The sequence below is a fragment of the Leiobunum rupestre genome, chromosome 1, assembly GCF_980474605.1.
Source record: "Leiobunum rupestre chromosome 1, qqLeiRupe1.1.hap1, whole genome shotgun sequence".
Classification (NCBI taxonomy): domain Eukaryota; kingdom Metazoa; phylum Arthropoda; class Arachnida; order Opiliones; family Sclerosomatidae; genus Leiobunum; species Leiobunum rupestre.
Window position 1 is genome coordinate 38,657,487 of NC_143384.1, and position 14,679 is coordinate 38,672,165.

General features: G+C 35.2%; 3 protein-coding genes across 3 annotated transcripts in view; 2 read left to right on the forward strand and 1 right to left on the reverse strand.

Annotated features, from left to right (window-relative positions):
- The window catches only part of LOC149962761 (uncharacterized), a 221,415-nt gene that overhangs the window by 71,327 nt on the left and 135,409 nt on the right, over window positions 1-14,679 (reverse strand). The window lies entirely within an intron of this gene.
- Window positions 76-6,164, forward strand: LOC149962765 (uncharacterized). The gene is made up of 2 exons (XM_090169950.1): window positions 76-264; window positions 4,108-6,164. The coding sequence occupies exons 1-2, from the start codon at window positions 162-164 to the stop codon at window positions 5,181-5,183; spliced, it is 1,179 nt and encodes a 392-aa protein (XP_090026076.1). The 5' UTR covers window positions 76-161; the 3' UTR covers window positions 5,184-6,164.
- Window positions 8,938-12,817, forward strand: LOC149962766 (uncharacterized). Its single transcript, XM_090169986.1, has 2 exons — window positions 8,938-9,125; window positions 10,682-12,817. Exons 1-2 carry the CDS (start codon window positions 9,038-9,040, stop codon window positions 11,218-11,220), a joined length of 627 nt encoding a protein of 208 aa, XP_090026112.1. The 5' UTR covers window positions 8,938-9,037; the 3' UTR covers window positions 11,221-12,817.

Consider the following 14,679-nt stretch of genomic DNA (forward strand, 5'->3'; position numbering starts at 1 on the left):
TGAGAAGCGTCGCGCGATTGATACCGAGTAAGACAATCGGCCCCGAAAAGACACGATGCTCGAATGAGAAACCATTTTCGTCGGCGTTAGACCGTGACATTATCATCATAAAAACAAATGAGACACTCTTGGAAGAACTGTCTTCCCAACTGACTATAACGATGGAGCTACAAGTGGTATGGCTACTGACAACGGTTGTGATAGAGATCCATTGCCAGCTTCCAATTTCTATTTCCGATTTAAAGGGAACATATGGTTGGAGTGGTAAGTTAAAATAACGCGATCGAGTTTTTAAGACTAAGAGTAGTTTTTGTCGAAATGCTTTAAGAAATTTTCGGTTTAGATAAAGTACACTCGCTTTATTAATGACACGATTACCAACAACTTAGCAGCCTAGCTCAATTGGCGGTCGCAAGAACTAGTTTATTTTTATTGGTCAACCATATACGAGAAAACTAACTTCTACAAATTAAGTTCGATCAAACGAGCTACCAAAATTCAAATCGGACTCAATTAACTTTCAAAAATCATATTCTATAAAAATATCTTTTAAAAATCCAGTTCAATCAAATGAACTTCCAAAAATCATGTTCTATAAAAATATCTTTTAAAAATCCAGTTCAATCAAATGAACTTCCAAAAATCATGTTCTATGAAAATATCTTTTAAAAATCCAGTTCAATCAAATGAACTTCCAAAAATCCTGTTCTATAAAAATATCTTTTAAAAATCCAGTTCAATCAAATGAACTTCCAAAAATCCTGTTCTATAAAAATATCTTTTAAAAATCCAGTTCAATCAAATGAACTTCCAAAAATCCTGTTCTATAAAAATATCTTTTAAAAATCCAGTTCAATCAAATGAACTTCCAAAAATCCTGTTCTATAAAAATATCTTTTAAAAATCCAGTTCAATCAAATGAACTTCCAAAAATCCTGTTCTATAAAAATATCTTTTAAAAATCCAGTTCAATCAAATGAACTTCCAAAAATCCTGTTCTATAAAATATCTTTTAAAAATCCAGTTCAATCAAATGAACTTCCAAAAATCCTTTTCTATAAAAATATCTTTTAAAAATCCAGTTCAATCAAATGAACTTCCAAAAATCCTGTTCTATAAAAATATCTTTTAAAAATCCAGTTCAATCAAATGAACTTCCAAAAATCCTGTTCTATAAAAATATCTTTTAAAAATCCAGTTCAATCAAATGAACTTCCAAAAATCCTGTTCTATAAAAATATCTTTTAAAAATCCAGTTCAATCAAATGAACTTCCAAAAATCCTTTTCTATAAAAATATCTTTTAAAAATCCAGTTCAATCAAATGAACTTCCAAAAATCCTGTTCTATAAAAATATCTTTTAAAAATCCAGTTCAATCAAATGAACTTCCAAAAATCATGTTCTATAAAAATATCTTTTAAAAATCCAGTTCAATCAAATGAACTTCCAAAAATCCTGTTCTATAAAAATATCTTTTAAAAATCCAGTTCAATCAAATGAACTTCCAAAAATCCTGTTCTATAAAAATATCTTTTAAAAATCCAGTTCAATCAAATGAACTTCCAAAAATCATGTTCTATAAAAATATCTTTTAAAAATCCAGTTCAATCAAATGAACTTCCAAAAATCCTGTTCTATAAAAATATCTTTTAAAAATCCAGTTCAATCAAATGAACTTCCAAAAATCATGTTCTATAAAAATATCTTTTAAAAATCCAGTTCAATCAAATGAACTTCCAAAAATCCTGTTCTATAAAAATATCTTTTAAAAATCCAGTTCAATCAAATGAACTTCCAAAAATCCTGTTCTATAAAAATATCTTTTAAAAATCCAGTTCAATCAAATGAACTTCCAAAAATCATGTTCTATAAAAATATCTTTTAAAAATCCAGTTCAATCAAATGAACTTCCAAAAATCCTGTTCTATAAAAATATCTTTTAAAAATCCAGTTCAATCAAATGAACTTCCAAAAATCATGTTCTATAAAAATATCTTTTAAAAATCCAGTTCAATCAAATGAACTTCCAAAAATCATGTTCTATAAAAATATCTTTTAAAAATCCAGTTCAATCAAATGAACTTCCAAAAATCCTGTTCTATAAAAATATCTTTTAAAAATCCAGTTCAATCAAATGAACTTCCAAAAATCCTGTTCTATAAAAATATCTTTTAAAAATCCAGTTCAATCAAATGAACTTCCAAAAATCCTGTTCTATAAAAATATCTTTTAAAAATCCAGTTCAATCAAATGAACTTCCAAAAATCCTGTTCTATAAAAATATCTTTTAAAAATCCAGTTCAATCAAATGAACTTCCAAAAATCCTGTTCTATAAAAATATCTTTTAAAAATCCAGTTCAATCAAATGAACTTCCAAAAATCATGTTCTATAAAAATATCTTTTAAAAATCCAGTTCAATCAAATGAACTTCCAAAAATCCTGTTCTATAAAAATATCTTTTAAAAATCCAGTTCAATCAAATGAACTTCCAAAAATCCTGTTCTATAAAAATATCTTTTAAAAATCCAGTTCAATCAAATGAACTTCCAAAAATCATGTTCTATAAAAATATCTTTTAAAAATCCAGTTCAATCAAATGAACTTCCAAAAATCCTGTTCTATAAAAATATCTTTTAAAAATCCAGTTCAATCAAATGAACTTCCAAAAATCCTGTTCTATAAAAATATCTTTTAAAAATCCAGTTCAATCAAATGAACTTCCAAAAATCATGTTCTATAAAAATATCTTTTAAAAATCCAGTTCAATCAAATGAACTTCCAAAAATCCTGTTCTATAAAAATATCTTTTAAAAATCCAGTTCAATCAAATGAACTTCCAAAAATCCTGTTCTATAAAAATATCTTTTAAAAATCCAGTTCAATCAAATGAACTTCCAAAAATCATGTTCTATAAAAATATCTTTTAAAAATCCAGTTCAATCAAATGAACTTCCAAAAATCCTGTTCTATAAAAATATCTTTTAAAAATCCAGTTCAATCAAATGAACTTCCAAAAATCATGTTCTATAAAAATATCTTTTAAAAATCCAGTTCAATCAAATGAACTTCCAAAAATCATGTTCTATAAAAATATCTTTTAAAAATCCAGTTCAATCAAATGAACTTCCAAAAATCCTGTTCTATAAAAATATCTTTTAAAAATCCAGTTCAATCAAATGAACTTCCAAAAATCCTGTTCTATAAAAATATCTTTTAAAAATCCAGTTCAATCAAATGAACTTCCAAAAATCCTGTTCTATAAAAATATCTTTTAAAAATCCAGTTCAATCAAATGAACTTCCAAAAATCCTGTTCTATAAAAATATCTTTTAAAAATCCAGTTCAATCAAATGAACTTCCAAAAATCCTGTTCTATAAAAATATCTTTTAAAAATCCAGTTCAATCAAATGAACTTCCAAAAATCCTGTTCTATAAAAATATCTTTTAAAAATCCAGTTCAATCAAATGAACTTCCAAAAATCCTGTTCTATAAAAATATCTTTTAAAAATCCAGTTCAATCAAATGAACTTCCAAAAATCCTGTTCTATAAAAATATCTTTTAAAAATCCAGTTCAATCAAATGAACTTCCAAAAATCCTGTTCTATAAAAATATCTTTTAAAAATCCAGTTCAATCAAATGAACTTCCAAAAATCCTGTTCTATAAAAATATCTTTTAAAAATCCAGTTCAATCAAATGAACTTCCAAAAATCATGTTCGATTAATAAAATATGTTTTGTTATGTAATAAAAATACTTTAGATCCAGTTTGATTAAAGTTACTAAGATCATCGCAACGATTTTCATAGGGGTTAATTCAGGTGTCCGGGCTACGATGAGTCGGAGGGTGGTGTGAAGCCTTTCATGCCAACAGCTTCTGACACTTACTATAAGCGTTAACCTCTACAATTTCTTATGGTAAGGGAAAACCGAAGAACTTAAGTGAAAACTAATTTTAACCAGTGAGGAGAGATCTAACAAACTCGACGCGAAAAGAGTTGTTCCGAGTTTTCAGCAAGTTCCGCAACGACGCCACTATACAGATGTGAAAACTCTTAATAAATACCCGACTTACATTTTTATTTTCCTTATCATTTTAATAGACAGTAGCACGAAGTGCAAGGACTGCATAGACGGTTGCCAAAGACATGGAGACGTCTTCGTCCGTTGCAAGTTGATAAAATATAGGAACTTCTCGAAGATAATCTGCGATTGCCAAATGGGTACTAACATTATAATTCCAATGCCCACGAGAGAAGATAACGGAAATGGAGCCATCTGGGTGAAATTTCCAGTTGGGCCTCCCTATTTGGGCGACTACTACCGGGACGAGTTTGACCCCGGAAAGGTCGAGAAAGATAAAGATGACGAGAAAGATAAAGATGACGACAAAGATAAAGACGACGATAAAGATATAGACGACGAGAAAGATAAAGATGACGAGAAAGATAAAGATGACGAGAAAGATAAAGATGGCGGGAAAGATAAAGATAAAGATGGGGGGAAAGATAAGGATGGTGGGAAAGGGAAAGATGGCGAGAAAGGGAAAGATAAAGATGGCGGGAAAGGGAAAGATGGCGGGAAATATAAAGATGGCGGGAAAGGGAAAGATGGCGGGAAAGGGAAAGATGGCGAGAAAGATAAAGATGGCGAGAAAGATAAAGATGGTGGGAAAGATAAAGATGGTGGGAAAGATAAAGATGGCGAGAAAGATAAAGATGGCGAGAAAGAGAAAGATAAAGATGGTGGGAAAGAGAAAGATAAAGATGGTGGGAAAGAGAAAGATAAAGATGGTGGGAAAGAGAAAGATAAAGATGGTGGGAAAGAGAAAGATAAAGATGGTGGGAAAGAGAAAGATAAAGATGGTGGGAAAGAGAAAGATAAAGATGGTGGGAAAGAGAAAGATAAAGATGGTGGGAAAGAGAAAGATAAAGATGGTGGGAAAGAGAAAGATAAAGATGGTGGGAAAGATAAAGATAAAGATGGTGGGAAAGAGAAAGATAAAGATGGTGGGAAAGAGAAAGATAAAGATGGTGGGAAAGAGAAAGATAAAGATGGTGGGAAAGATAAAGATAAAGATGGGGGAAAAGGTAAAAATAATGATGGGGGAAAAGGGAAAGATGGTGAGAAAGATAAAGTTGACGATACAGTGAAAAACGACGAGAAAGAAAAATGTTAACTAGAAGCACCACAATAAATTACCGTAACTGAACAGTAATATCACTGTAAAATTTAGTTATACAAGCGTTTGAAATATCGCCGTAAAATCAACGGTCAAACTATAGTTTCTTATTTAACGAAAAGTTGATACTTAAATTAACGGTTAAACCACATTTCGTATTTTTGACCGTTAAATTAACGGTGAAAATATAATTTTTTTATGATAATACAAGAGTAAAAAAAATGTTAAACGTCAAATAAATTAAAAGAATAAAATTTTGCCATTACCGCCTCCACTAACGTCCAAGTCCACCATCGAATTATTCATGACGACATAAATATCAGCTCACAGTACCATCGGATGGCGTCAAGTCTTCGTGATTGATTTCCACGTGGACCAACAATTGCTTTTCATATCACAACTACTAATTCGTCAGTTCAACAGTAGATGTTACAAAATTATTAAAGGAGAAGGGCCAAGCTTTTCCTTATTTCCGTATCAAAAGATTAACAAGACGTTCAATATACTAACACGTACCTTTTTTTTTGTAGAAAAAGGTGAAACGAAAAATAACGCCAAGTGTTTGGGTTTGAATTTTCGCCGCCATCCCGTATGAGCGATTTGCGAACTAGCGTAACTTTTAAAATCGCCCAATTTAGGCTTAGGTCTCTTATAACTGGAACGCGCCGTGCGTGCAAAACAAATTTTTTGCATCGTCAGCAGCGCGCGCTTTTACGTTGTTTTTCTGTCTTACCGACTTCTCACCAGGTGTCGCGGCGGACTCGCGCTTTTCGATTTCCAGAAATTTTTTTATTTTATTAAAAATTAACCACTCAATATTTTTTGATGCGGTTTTCGGCATAAATTTTAGTTTTTGATGGACTATAGGGCTATCTAACTGGTTAAAGCTTGAGCTTTCCCCTTTAACGGTTTAAATCTGTAAATTCGAATTCAATGTCACTGTTTTAAATGAATTTTTTGGCTAACCATTTTTTTAAACCGAATATTTATGTAATAAATGAAAAATATATTACTTGGAAATATTTTTTCAGTCGTCTATTGTGTTATTCCTAATAGAGGTATAATTTTAATTACAGAGTACGTGCGAGAACAGTAGCGTTGCAATAGTAGTTTACAGTGGCGTGCTACACCATGGCCCGGCACAGACAATCATTACAATAACATGAGGCGTAAAAACATTTGGGTAGTACCAACTTGTTATTTTTCATGACCTATTATTTCAGTGACAAAATGTACGATTTTGACCATACCAACTCCATTAAAGTTTTCGAGTATGCTCTACAACTTACTCATTGAAACTTTTCGTCTAGCACCTCGCGTTCAAAAACTACAAATTCTAAAACCGTGGAAAAAATCACGATTTTTTTGAAATTCACAAATAACAACGATCTCCCCCGAGAGAGTACATACTGAAAATTTCACACATCTAGAAGGTATAGGTTTTGAGAAAAATGCCTGGGCCGATCAAATGAAGGCACCCTGTATTTATTTTTTCTAACTGCTAAATTCGCTTCTTCTATACTGCGTGTAGAGTGTAGAGTAGACAGACTCACGACACCCAGTCACCCACCCATACACACAATTGACACAAGGCCAAGCACACAGCAAAGACCAAACAATTTTAGGGATTAATATGGTATTTTTTTATGAACTAAAATCTTGACGGGAAAAAACTTTGAATTATTTAAGTGGTCACCAGGGCCACTAACACCCCAAGCATTTAATTTTAAACTGGCCCAGCTATTTTTTAAACTGGCGATTGGCCTGTGATAGTGCCTTATTTATCACACTGGTGTGGTGCCATCTATTTATGTCAAAGGAAGCTAAATTCAAAATAGCCAAATGATAACGTCGTCAGAGAGCCATTGTAGGGTATTATAGTAAGACAACTTATACTCTATATAATGCGCTTTAACCTAAATTATATATCCCATGTAAAATTATTGTTAATAATTGCTGTAATTTATGCGATTGACCAATTTACAAACGATCCAATCAACGCGAGGGGTACCTTTAAGTACCGCCTTTTTGATTTCGACGCTAGCGACATCTATTGAAAAAATATCTACTTCACGTTGAGCCGCCACTTAATTTTAACCTTTTTATATTTTAGAAATTATAAAGAAAAATGTTTCCCCAGGTCTTCCCTGATTTAAACTAAGGCACCTAAATACGATCTTGACCAAACGAGTCGTTCGGCCTAACAGTTAACTAGTAAGCGATTCATTTTGAACCTTGATTAGTTAACGACCCATTTTGAACCTTGGCTAGTAAGTGACCCATTTTGAACCTTGGCTAGTAAATGACTTATTTTGAACTTTGGCTAGTAAACGACCCATTTTGAACCTTGACTAGTAAGCGACCCATTTTGAACCCCGACTAGTAAGCGACCCATTTTGAACCTGGGCTAGTAAGCGACCCATTTGGAATCTTGGCTAGTAAGCGACCCATTTTGAACCTTGGCTAGTAAGCGACCCATTTTGAACCTTGGCTAGTAAGCGACCCATTTTTAACCTTGGCTAGTAAGCGACCCATTTTTAACCTTGGCTAGTAAGCGACCCATTTTTAACCTTGGCTAGTAAGCGACCCATTTTTAACCTTGGCTAGTAAGCGACCCATTTTTAACCTTGGCTAGTAAACGACTTATTTTGAACTTAGGCTAGTAAACGACCCATTTTGAACCTTGACTAGTAAGCGACCTATTTTGAACCATGGCTAGTAAGCGACCCATTTTTAACCTTGGCTAGAAAGCGACCCATTTTGAACCTTGGCTAGTAAATGACACATTTTGAACCTTGACTAGTAAGCGAGTCATTTTGAACCTTGACTAGTAAGCGACCTATTTTGAACCTTGGCTAGTAAGCGATTCATTTTGAACCTTGATTAGTAAACGACCCATTTTGAACCTTGGCTAGTAAGCGACCCATTTTGAACCTTGGCTAGTAAGCGACCCATTTTGAACCTTGGCTACTAAGCGACCCATTTGGAACCTTGGCTAGTAAGCGACCCATTTGGAACCTTGGCTAGTAAGCGATTCATTTCGAACTTTGGCTAGTAAACGACCCATTTTGAACTTTGGCTAGTAAATGACCCGTTTTGAACCTTGGCTAGTAAATGACCCGTTTTGAACCTTGGCTAGTAAGCGACCCATTTTGAACCTTGACTAGTAAGCGACCCGTTTTGAACCTTGACTAGTAAGCGACCCATTTTGAACCTTGATTAGTAAACGACCAATTTCGAGCCTTGACTAGTAAGTGACCCATTTTTAATGTCCAGTAGGCGACCATTTGTTAGTGAAATTAAATGGTTATAAAGTGACAAATTTCATAACCTTGACACTATTGGATATAAGGAACTAATTCACAGGGCTGTCTGTTCTGGGATTATATAGCCCTCTATCTCATGGGCCTAGAGGTTAAAAATAATATTAATTTGATAAAATTAACTTCAACATTAAAATATTTTTAGTGTTCAGTTTCTTTTAAGCGCCGTACTATATTTTAGCCTTGTGCAAACTTGTTTATTCATTAAATAATACATTTTAAAAACCATCCGAGATTTATTTGTATGTGGCACCTCACTCTGTGGTAGGTCCAATTTTGAACAATGTTTGTTACAGATCCTCAGAATATTAATTACGAGAATTCGATCATCACGAACGCCCATTGAAATATAAATCCACTTGAAAGAAACTTCGTGGAAATCCACGTAATTCCGCTCTTTAAGAAGACTAAATGCTCGGATGAAAGACAAACTTCATCGGCGTTAGACCGTGACACCCTGCAACGCTGCTGCCCGTTATAAACACGACGCAGACACTCTTGGAAAGACTGCGTCCACGAAACGGAATCATGAAGCAACAAGTGGTCTGCCTACTGGCAACTGCTCTGCTGATGGTACAACGCGGCACTGAAGCAACTCGATCCAGCGTTAAGTATGGTAAGTGAATTACGACCAGGATTATTTTATATTCTTCGAGCGAGCAAATTTTAATAAATAGTAACAATTCGTAGTTATATCAAAACAAGTCATCTATCGACGTTTAATGCCTTTGAATCAGGCGATCGGGTTGAATTGCGTAGGAGGGTGATGGCAAGCCCTTCATGCCTCATATATAGACGTTTAATGCCTTTGAATCAGGCGACCGGGTTACAATGGTTAGGAGGGTGATGGCAAGCCCTTCATGCCTCATATATCGACGTTTAATGAATTTGAATCAGGCGACCGGGTTACAATGCTTAGGAGGGTGATGGCAAGCCCTTCATGCCTCATATATCGACGTTTAATGAATTTGAATCAGGCGACCGGGTTACAATGCTTAGGAGGGTGATGGCAAGCCCTTCATGCCTCATATATCGACGTTTAATGCCTTTGAATCAGGCCACCGGGTTCCAATGCTTAAGAGGGTGATGGCAAGCCCTTCATGCCACGCGAGCCAACAGCTCCATACACTCACTATTACCACTAACCTTTTATGGAAGTTTTTATGGAAAGGGAAGCCAAAGAAATCGGGGGAAAGCCACTTTAACCACTGGAAAGATAACTTGCAAACTCAGAGCAGAAGGAGTTGTTCCGGGTTTTCACCCAGTGCCATAAGCTGGGATCGAACCGGGTTCCTCTTTCTGCGAGGCGAAAGTGCTAACACTTAAATTATGTTTAGATGGGTCAAAATACAAACCACGTAGTTTAAATTTGCTTCTCATAAGATTTCGCGTTAAACGCCAGATAACGTTTTAGCTAACTAAATGCGGCCAGATTTACTATATCTAACCAGTTCTGATTGGTTACTGGGTTAAATAATATGATTAGTTGGCCGTTGTGGGCTTAACCAGAGCTCGAAATGGACTTATTCACGAACTGGAACGTGTTTACTTTCAAAGCTTCCGATTATCCTGAAAAACGGGAGCTGTTTATCAAAAAAATAATCTTAACGAACCGGGACGATATGAGAAAAAAATTTACGAAACGGAACGGCGTTCTGGTCCATTTCGAGAACTGGGCTTAACATTGTCACAATGGTAAGAGCTGTAGCTAAGACAACCTAGGCTCCCCGTCAAACTCTTTTCTGGGTTTAAAGTCAGTATAATAATAATAATAATAATAATAATAATCAGCTAGGCTAATACCCTAGGCACCACCTTAGGCCAAGTCATCAAGCGACTTTTAAAACCATTAATTCAGGTGGCCGGGTTACAATGCGTAGGAGGGTGGTGCCAAGCCCTTCATGCCACGCGAGCTTATTATTTGATAGGTTATGGTCAGCCCGAACCATTAACAACTTTAAAGCCTTAAGCCCCATTTTCATGCTCGCTGGTAGCGGGTAAAAATCGACAAAATCCGCTTCCGCTACACACTTTTTCACTTTCCGCGTCGATCTGTTTCAAACAGATATTTTAGCTTGGGTTTTACGAGATTGCCAGCTCCAATGGAAACGTAGCTTCAGAGCAGCCTAGTTAATAGTGGCCACGCCTTTATTTACCAAATTCTTTCCACAGCGTGCCCGACGACCCACGCGACCTACTGTCAAGAAGCGTGTCAGAATGTCAGACAGACCTCAGTCAGTTGCAGCTGGTCAGGGACTGGGGATATCTCAATGGTATCCTGCAAATGCGAGCACACCATTATGACGAGGAGCCTCTACTTGAATGCGAGCAAAAAACCAAAGGGAGACAAAAAACCAAAAGGAGGCAAAAAACCAAAAAGAAGCAAAAAACCAAAGGGAGACAAAAAACCAAAAGGAGGCAAAAAACCAAAGAGAAAAAGCTCCGGTTCCAAACTCAAAAACGGTAAAGAACCGCGTAAAGAACCGCGTAAAAAACCGCGCTCCGGCTCCGGAAAACGACCTCGTCCAAAACCTGGTCCAGGTTCCAAGTTCGTCTTCAGAAATTTGAACGTCGAAGAGTTAATGATGGAGATTGCCATGGACGAGTTAAAAATCGAAGAAGCCGAAAGCGAAAGAAATGGTCTGGCACTAGCGAGATACGAGGCCAAGTTGCTCCGAGACGGTGACAAGTTGTGGAAGAAGTCCAAGTAGACGACCGACACCCAATCGACGAACAACAATCATTGAACCACCCAACCAGCCCGGTGTTATTCAATGGACATTCAGCATTTTTTGTACAATATTCTTCTTCTTCAACACGAAACCAAAATTTCTTGACACTTTCATAAAAACCTCTAAAAGGGATAAAATCCCTCAAAATGGAAACACTTGTAGGTTTCTTTTCGCCTGTTATCGGACTAAAAGTATACTTTTTTTGTTACCCTAAAACGTTTTATTCGCCTGTTCCGGGGATGAGAATTACTCCGCCCTACTATTCGCTTGTTCCTGAGTATTGGGGCTACACTTTTTAGGAGATGTAAAGGAGTAAATCGGATTTTGTCGTCTGCTAGCCAGAATTTATATGCTAAAAAGCAACCATTTTGGAATAACGTTTTTACTCCGATTCAAACTATTCGCCACCACAGAATCGGAGTAAAATTACGTCATAACCTTATTACTCTTACCCTACTCCGAAATCCCGGAACAATCGAAAAGAAACCACCTACTGCTAAGCCTGTTATTAAACTTTAAATAACTATTTTCTTTCAAAGTCATCTAAAAATAGCACAGGGACCTAAGTATAACATTGCTAGCACTGATGTTGATTATTTTCTCAAATAAAAGTTGCAAATCCACAAAACTACAGCTAATAAAAGTCAAAATTCCCTTTCGATTTCGGAAATTTTACATATCTACTAAGCTTGGAATAAGAATAAAATATCTGTATACTTTATCAGAATTTCGTAAAATATGCAACCCACTGCGATTAAAATAAAATTACCCTTTGTGTAACAAATGATTAAAAATATTGAATGAATTATTTCCCTAATTTAGTACATACAGCCAAGCTCCCTCAAGGGCCAACTGTGGAAATTCTTCACGTAAATTAGCAATATACTTAAGCTAAAAAATGTTTTAGCCCAACTTCGTTTGACATCTTGTTGGGGTTGGTGGAGATCAAATGTCTGTTAAAGCAAGTGTCGGCTCGACGTGAAGTAGCTCAAGATTCTCTCAACAGATGTCACTAGAGTCGAAATCAAAACAAGATACTCAAGCTACATTATGACCCAGAAGGCGGGACATAAAAGTACCGCTCGCGTTGATTGGCTAGTTTTTAAATTTGACGATAGCTTAAACTATAGTAATTGTTTAACAATAAACATGTATATGGGATATATAATTTAGGTTATAAGTTGCCTAATTATAATAATTATAAATGGTTCTCCGACGACGTTATTGTTACGCTCTTTTGAACTTTAACTGCCTTTGCCATTAATAGATGTTAAATCGCGTTTTTTCGAAGAATCGAATATATTCATTTCCATATCTAACAACAAGTGCCTCATCACAACGCGGGTGGAAATGATAGAGCCGACAGTTGCTTTAATAGCGATGTTAATAGCTTCAATGATTATTTCGAATTCTGTCGGAACATTTGGGACAAGGAACTTTCAATGAGAAAGGTGTAGCTAATAATCATTTTTAATAGAGGTAGAGGGTGTTATCTAGCGAAAAATCTGTGTAAATTCAATACAATGAAAATAGTTGGAAATTTTATTTATTTATACGGACTAAAATATAACCCAACCTTTGTATTTTTAGGGGAAATTAAAGAGAAAACAATGTTTATAAGGCTAAGACTAACTATTTGGAATTTTGAATAAAACGGCTTGCATCTGAATTTGAGTTGTGCAGTAGGGCACGAAAAAAAAACCCAAATATTAGCAAGTGCAATTCGAAAGTTTGTGACCTTTAAGAAAACTCAAACGGCAGAGGTCGCGTTTTGAAATTGAAATTTTCACAAGTTTAGGCCTATACTTAGAAATTATTTAAATTTTGAAATTGGTCAGTTACTCATTACGTAACATTTTAACTGAAATGGTCCTAAGCTTCGTGTAAACACAATAACCCTAAATTTACCGATGATTTTATTGCCTACATTAACCGTCGAATTGAATGCCCCAGGACTATGCAACAATCTTTAACTTGGCCGCATTTATGAAAACAAAATTTAAAACAGGTAATTAAATATTGCCGATGTTCGTTTCAAAATTTCCCGTCGAAATTCAAATCCACTGGATACAAACTTCGTCAAAATTCACGTAATTTCGGTCGATTAAAACCATTTTGCAACGAATACGCAGAAACACAATCGGACACGAAAATACTTAAACGCACTCTCGCAAGCTCAAAATTAGTGTTAGCGTCGACTTCGGGACTACTTATTTTCTTTCATTTTTTTCCCATTAGATAGTAGCGGCTATGAGAGTAGCGGAGGTTTCTCTAGCTACGCCGTACAGCCAAAGGTAGCGGAGATAGGATTTTCAGCCTCCTGGAGTGACTGATTTCTAACTCTTTGGGGCATATAGTTCATTCCTTCCCATATATACTTTGACTCTAAGGTTCGACTTTCGCAATAAAGATTGAAGTGATATTGGAATAGCTAGTAGCACGCGTCGCGATAGACTCCAGCGCCATCTCTTTTTCATCAAACAACTAAAAGCTACCTATGTGAGAAAATTCAGCTGGCGAGAGTGCGTTTAATGCTCTTATGAAGGACAAACTTCGTCGGCGTTAGACCTGGACATCCTGCTACTGACACATTATAACAAAGACGCGGATAATATTGGAAGGCTGCCTTCGCAACTGGAACATAAATCAACAAGTGTTATGTCTTCTGGCAAGGGCTCTAATGGTGGTACATTGCGGAATTACACCTGACAATTTAAAAGTGCTAGTGGAATACAAGCGTAAGATTGAAAAGATTTTCAGACGGGCTACACCTGCGAGCAATAAAACAGCAGTTACCCACAAAGCGTCGCACTTACGAAATGTGTATTGCGCATTTGAAGTCATAAGTGTGCCTTGGGTATTAGCCTAGCTGATTATTTTTATTATTATTATGATGCCTTTATTAACTTATGTTGAAAAATATAAGATGTCTGTTACGAGAGAGGTAAGCGCGTAGGCTATAAAAATTAAAAGGTTGCCTTCGCCGGTTCGAGACTATTTTCAATCTCTTAAACGTTTTCGGACCAAACCACTGATGCGCTCAACATTTACCGAGTTAATTTCTAAAGGCCTCTTTGAAATTCCGCATTTACTGAAGTTTGGGCCATTAAAGTTGATTTTAAAAATTAAATTCCATCAAGTTTAAATGCAATTTGGTCAATATGATCAAAAAGAGTAAAAAATGACCAAATTGAGTAAAAATGAAAAATAAAATAAAAAATAAAATGGGTAATAGTTTTAAAAATATTTAAAATACCATGTAAAACAGCAATTTTTTCAAAATTTATCAATTTTTATCAAAATTTATTAAATTTGATAAAAATAAATTAAACATGATTATTTATTTAAATCGGATAAAAATTGAGTAAGTTGGTGGGGGCCTATGTAAGGAAAGCGTAAAAACGCAAAACTCGCGTGTCCCGAAGCTGAGCTTATGTC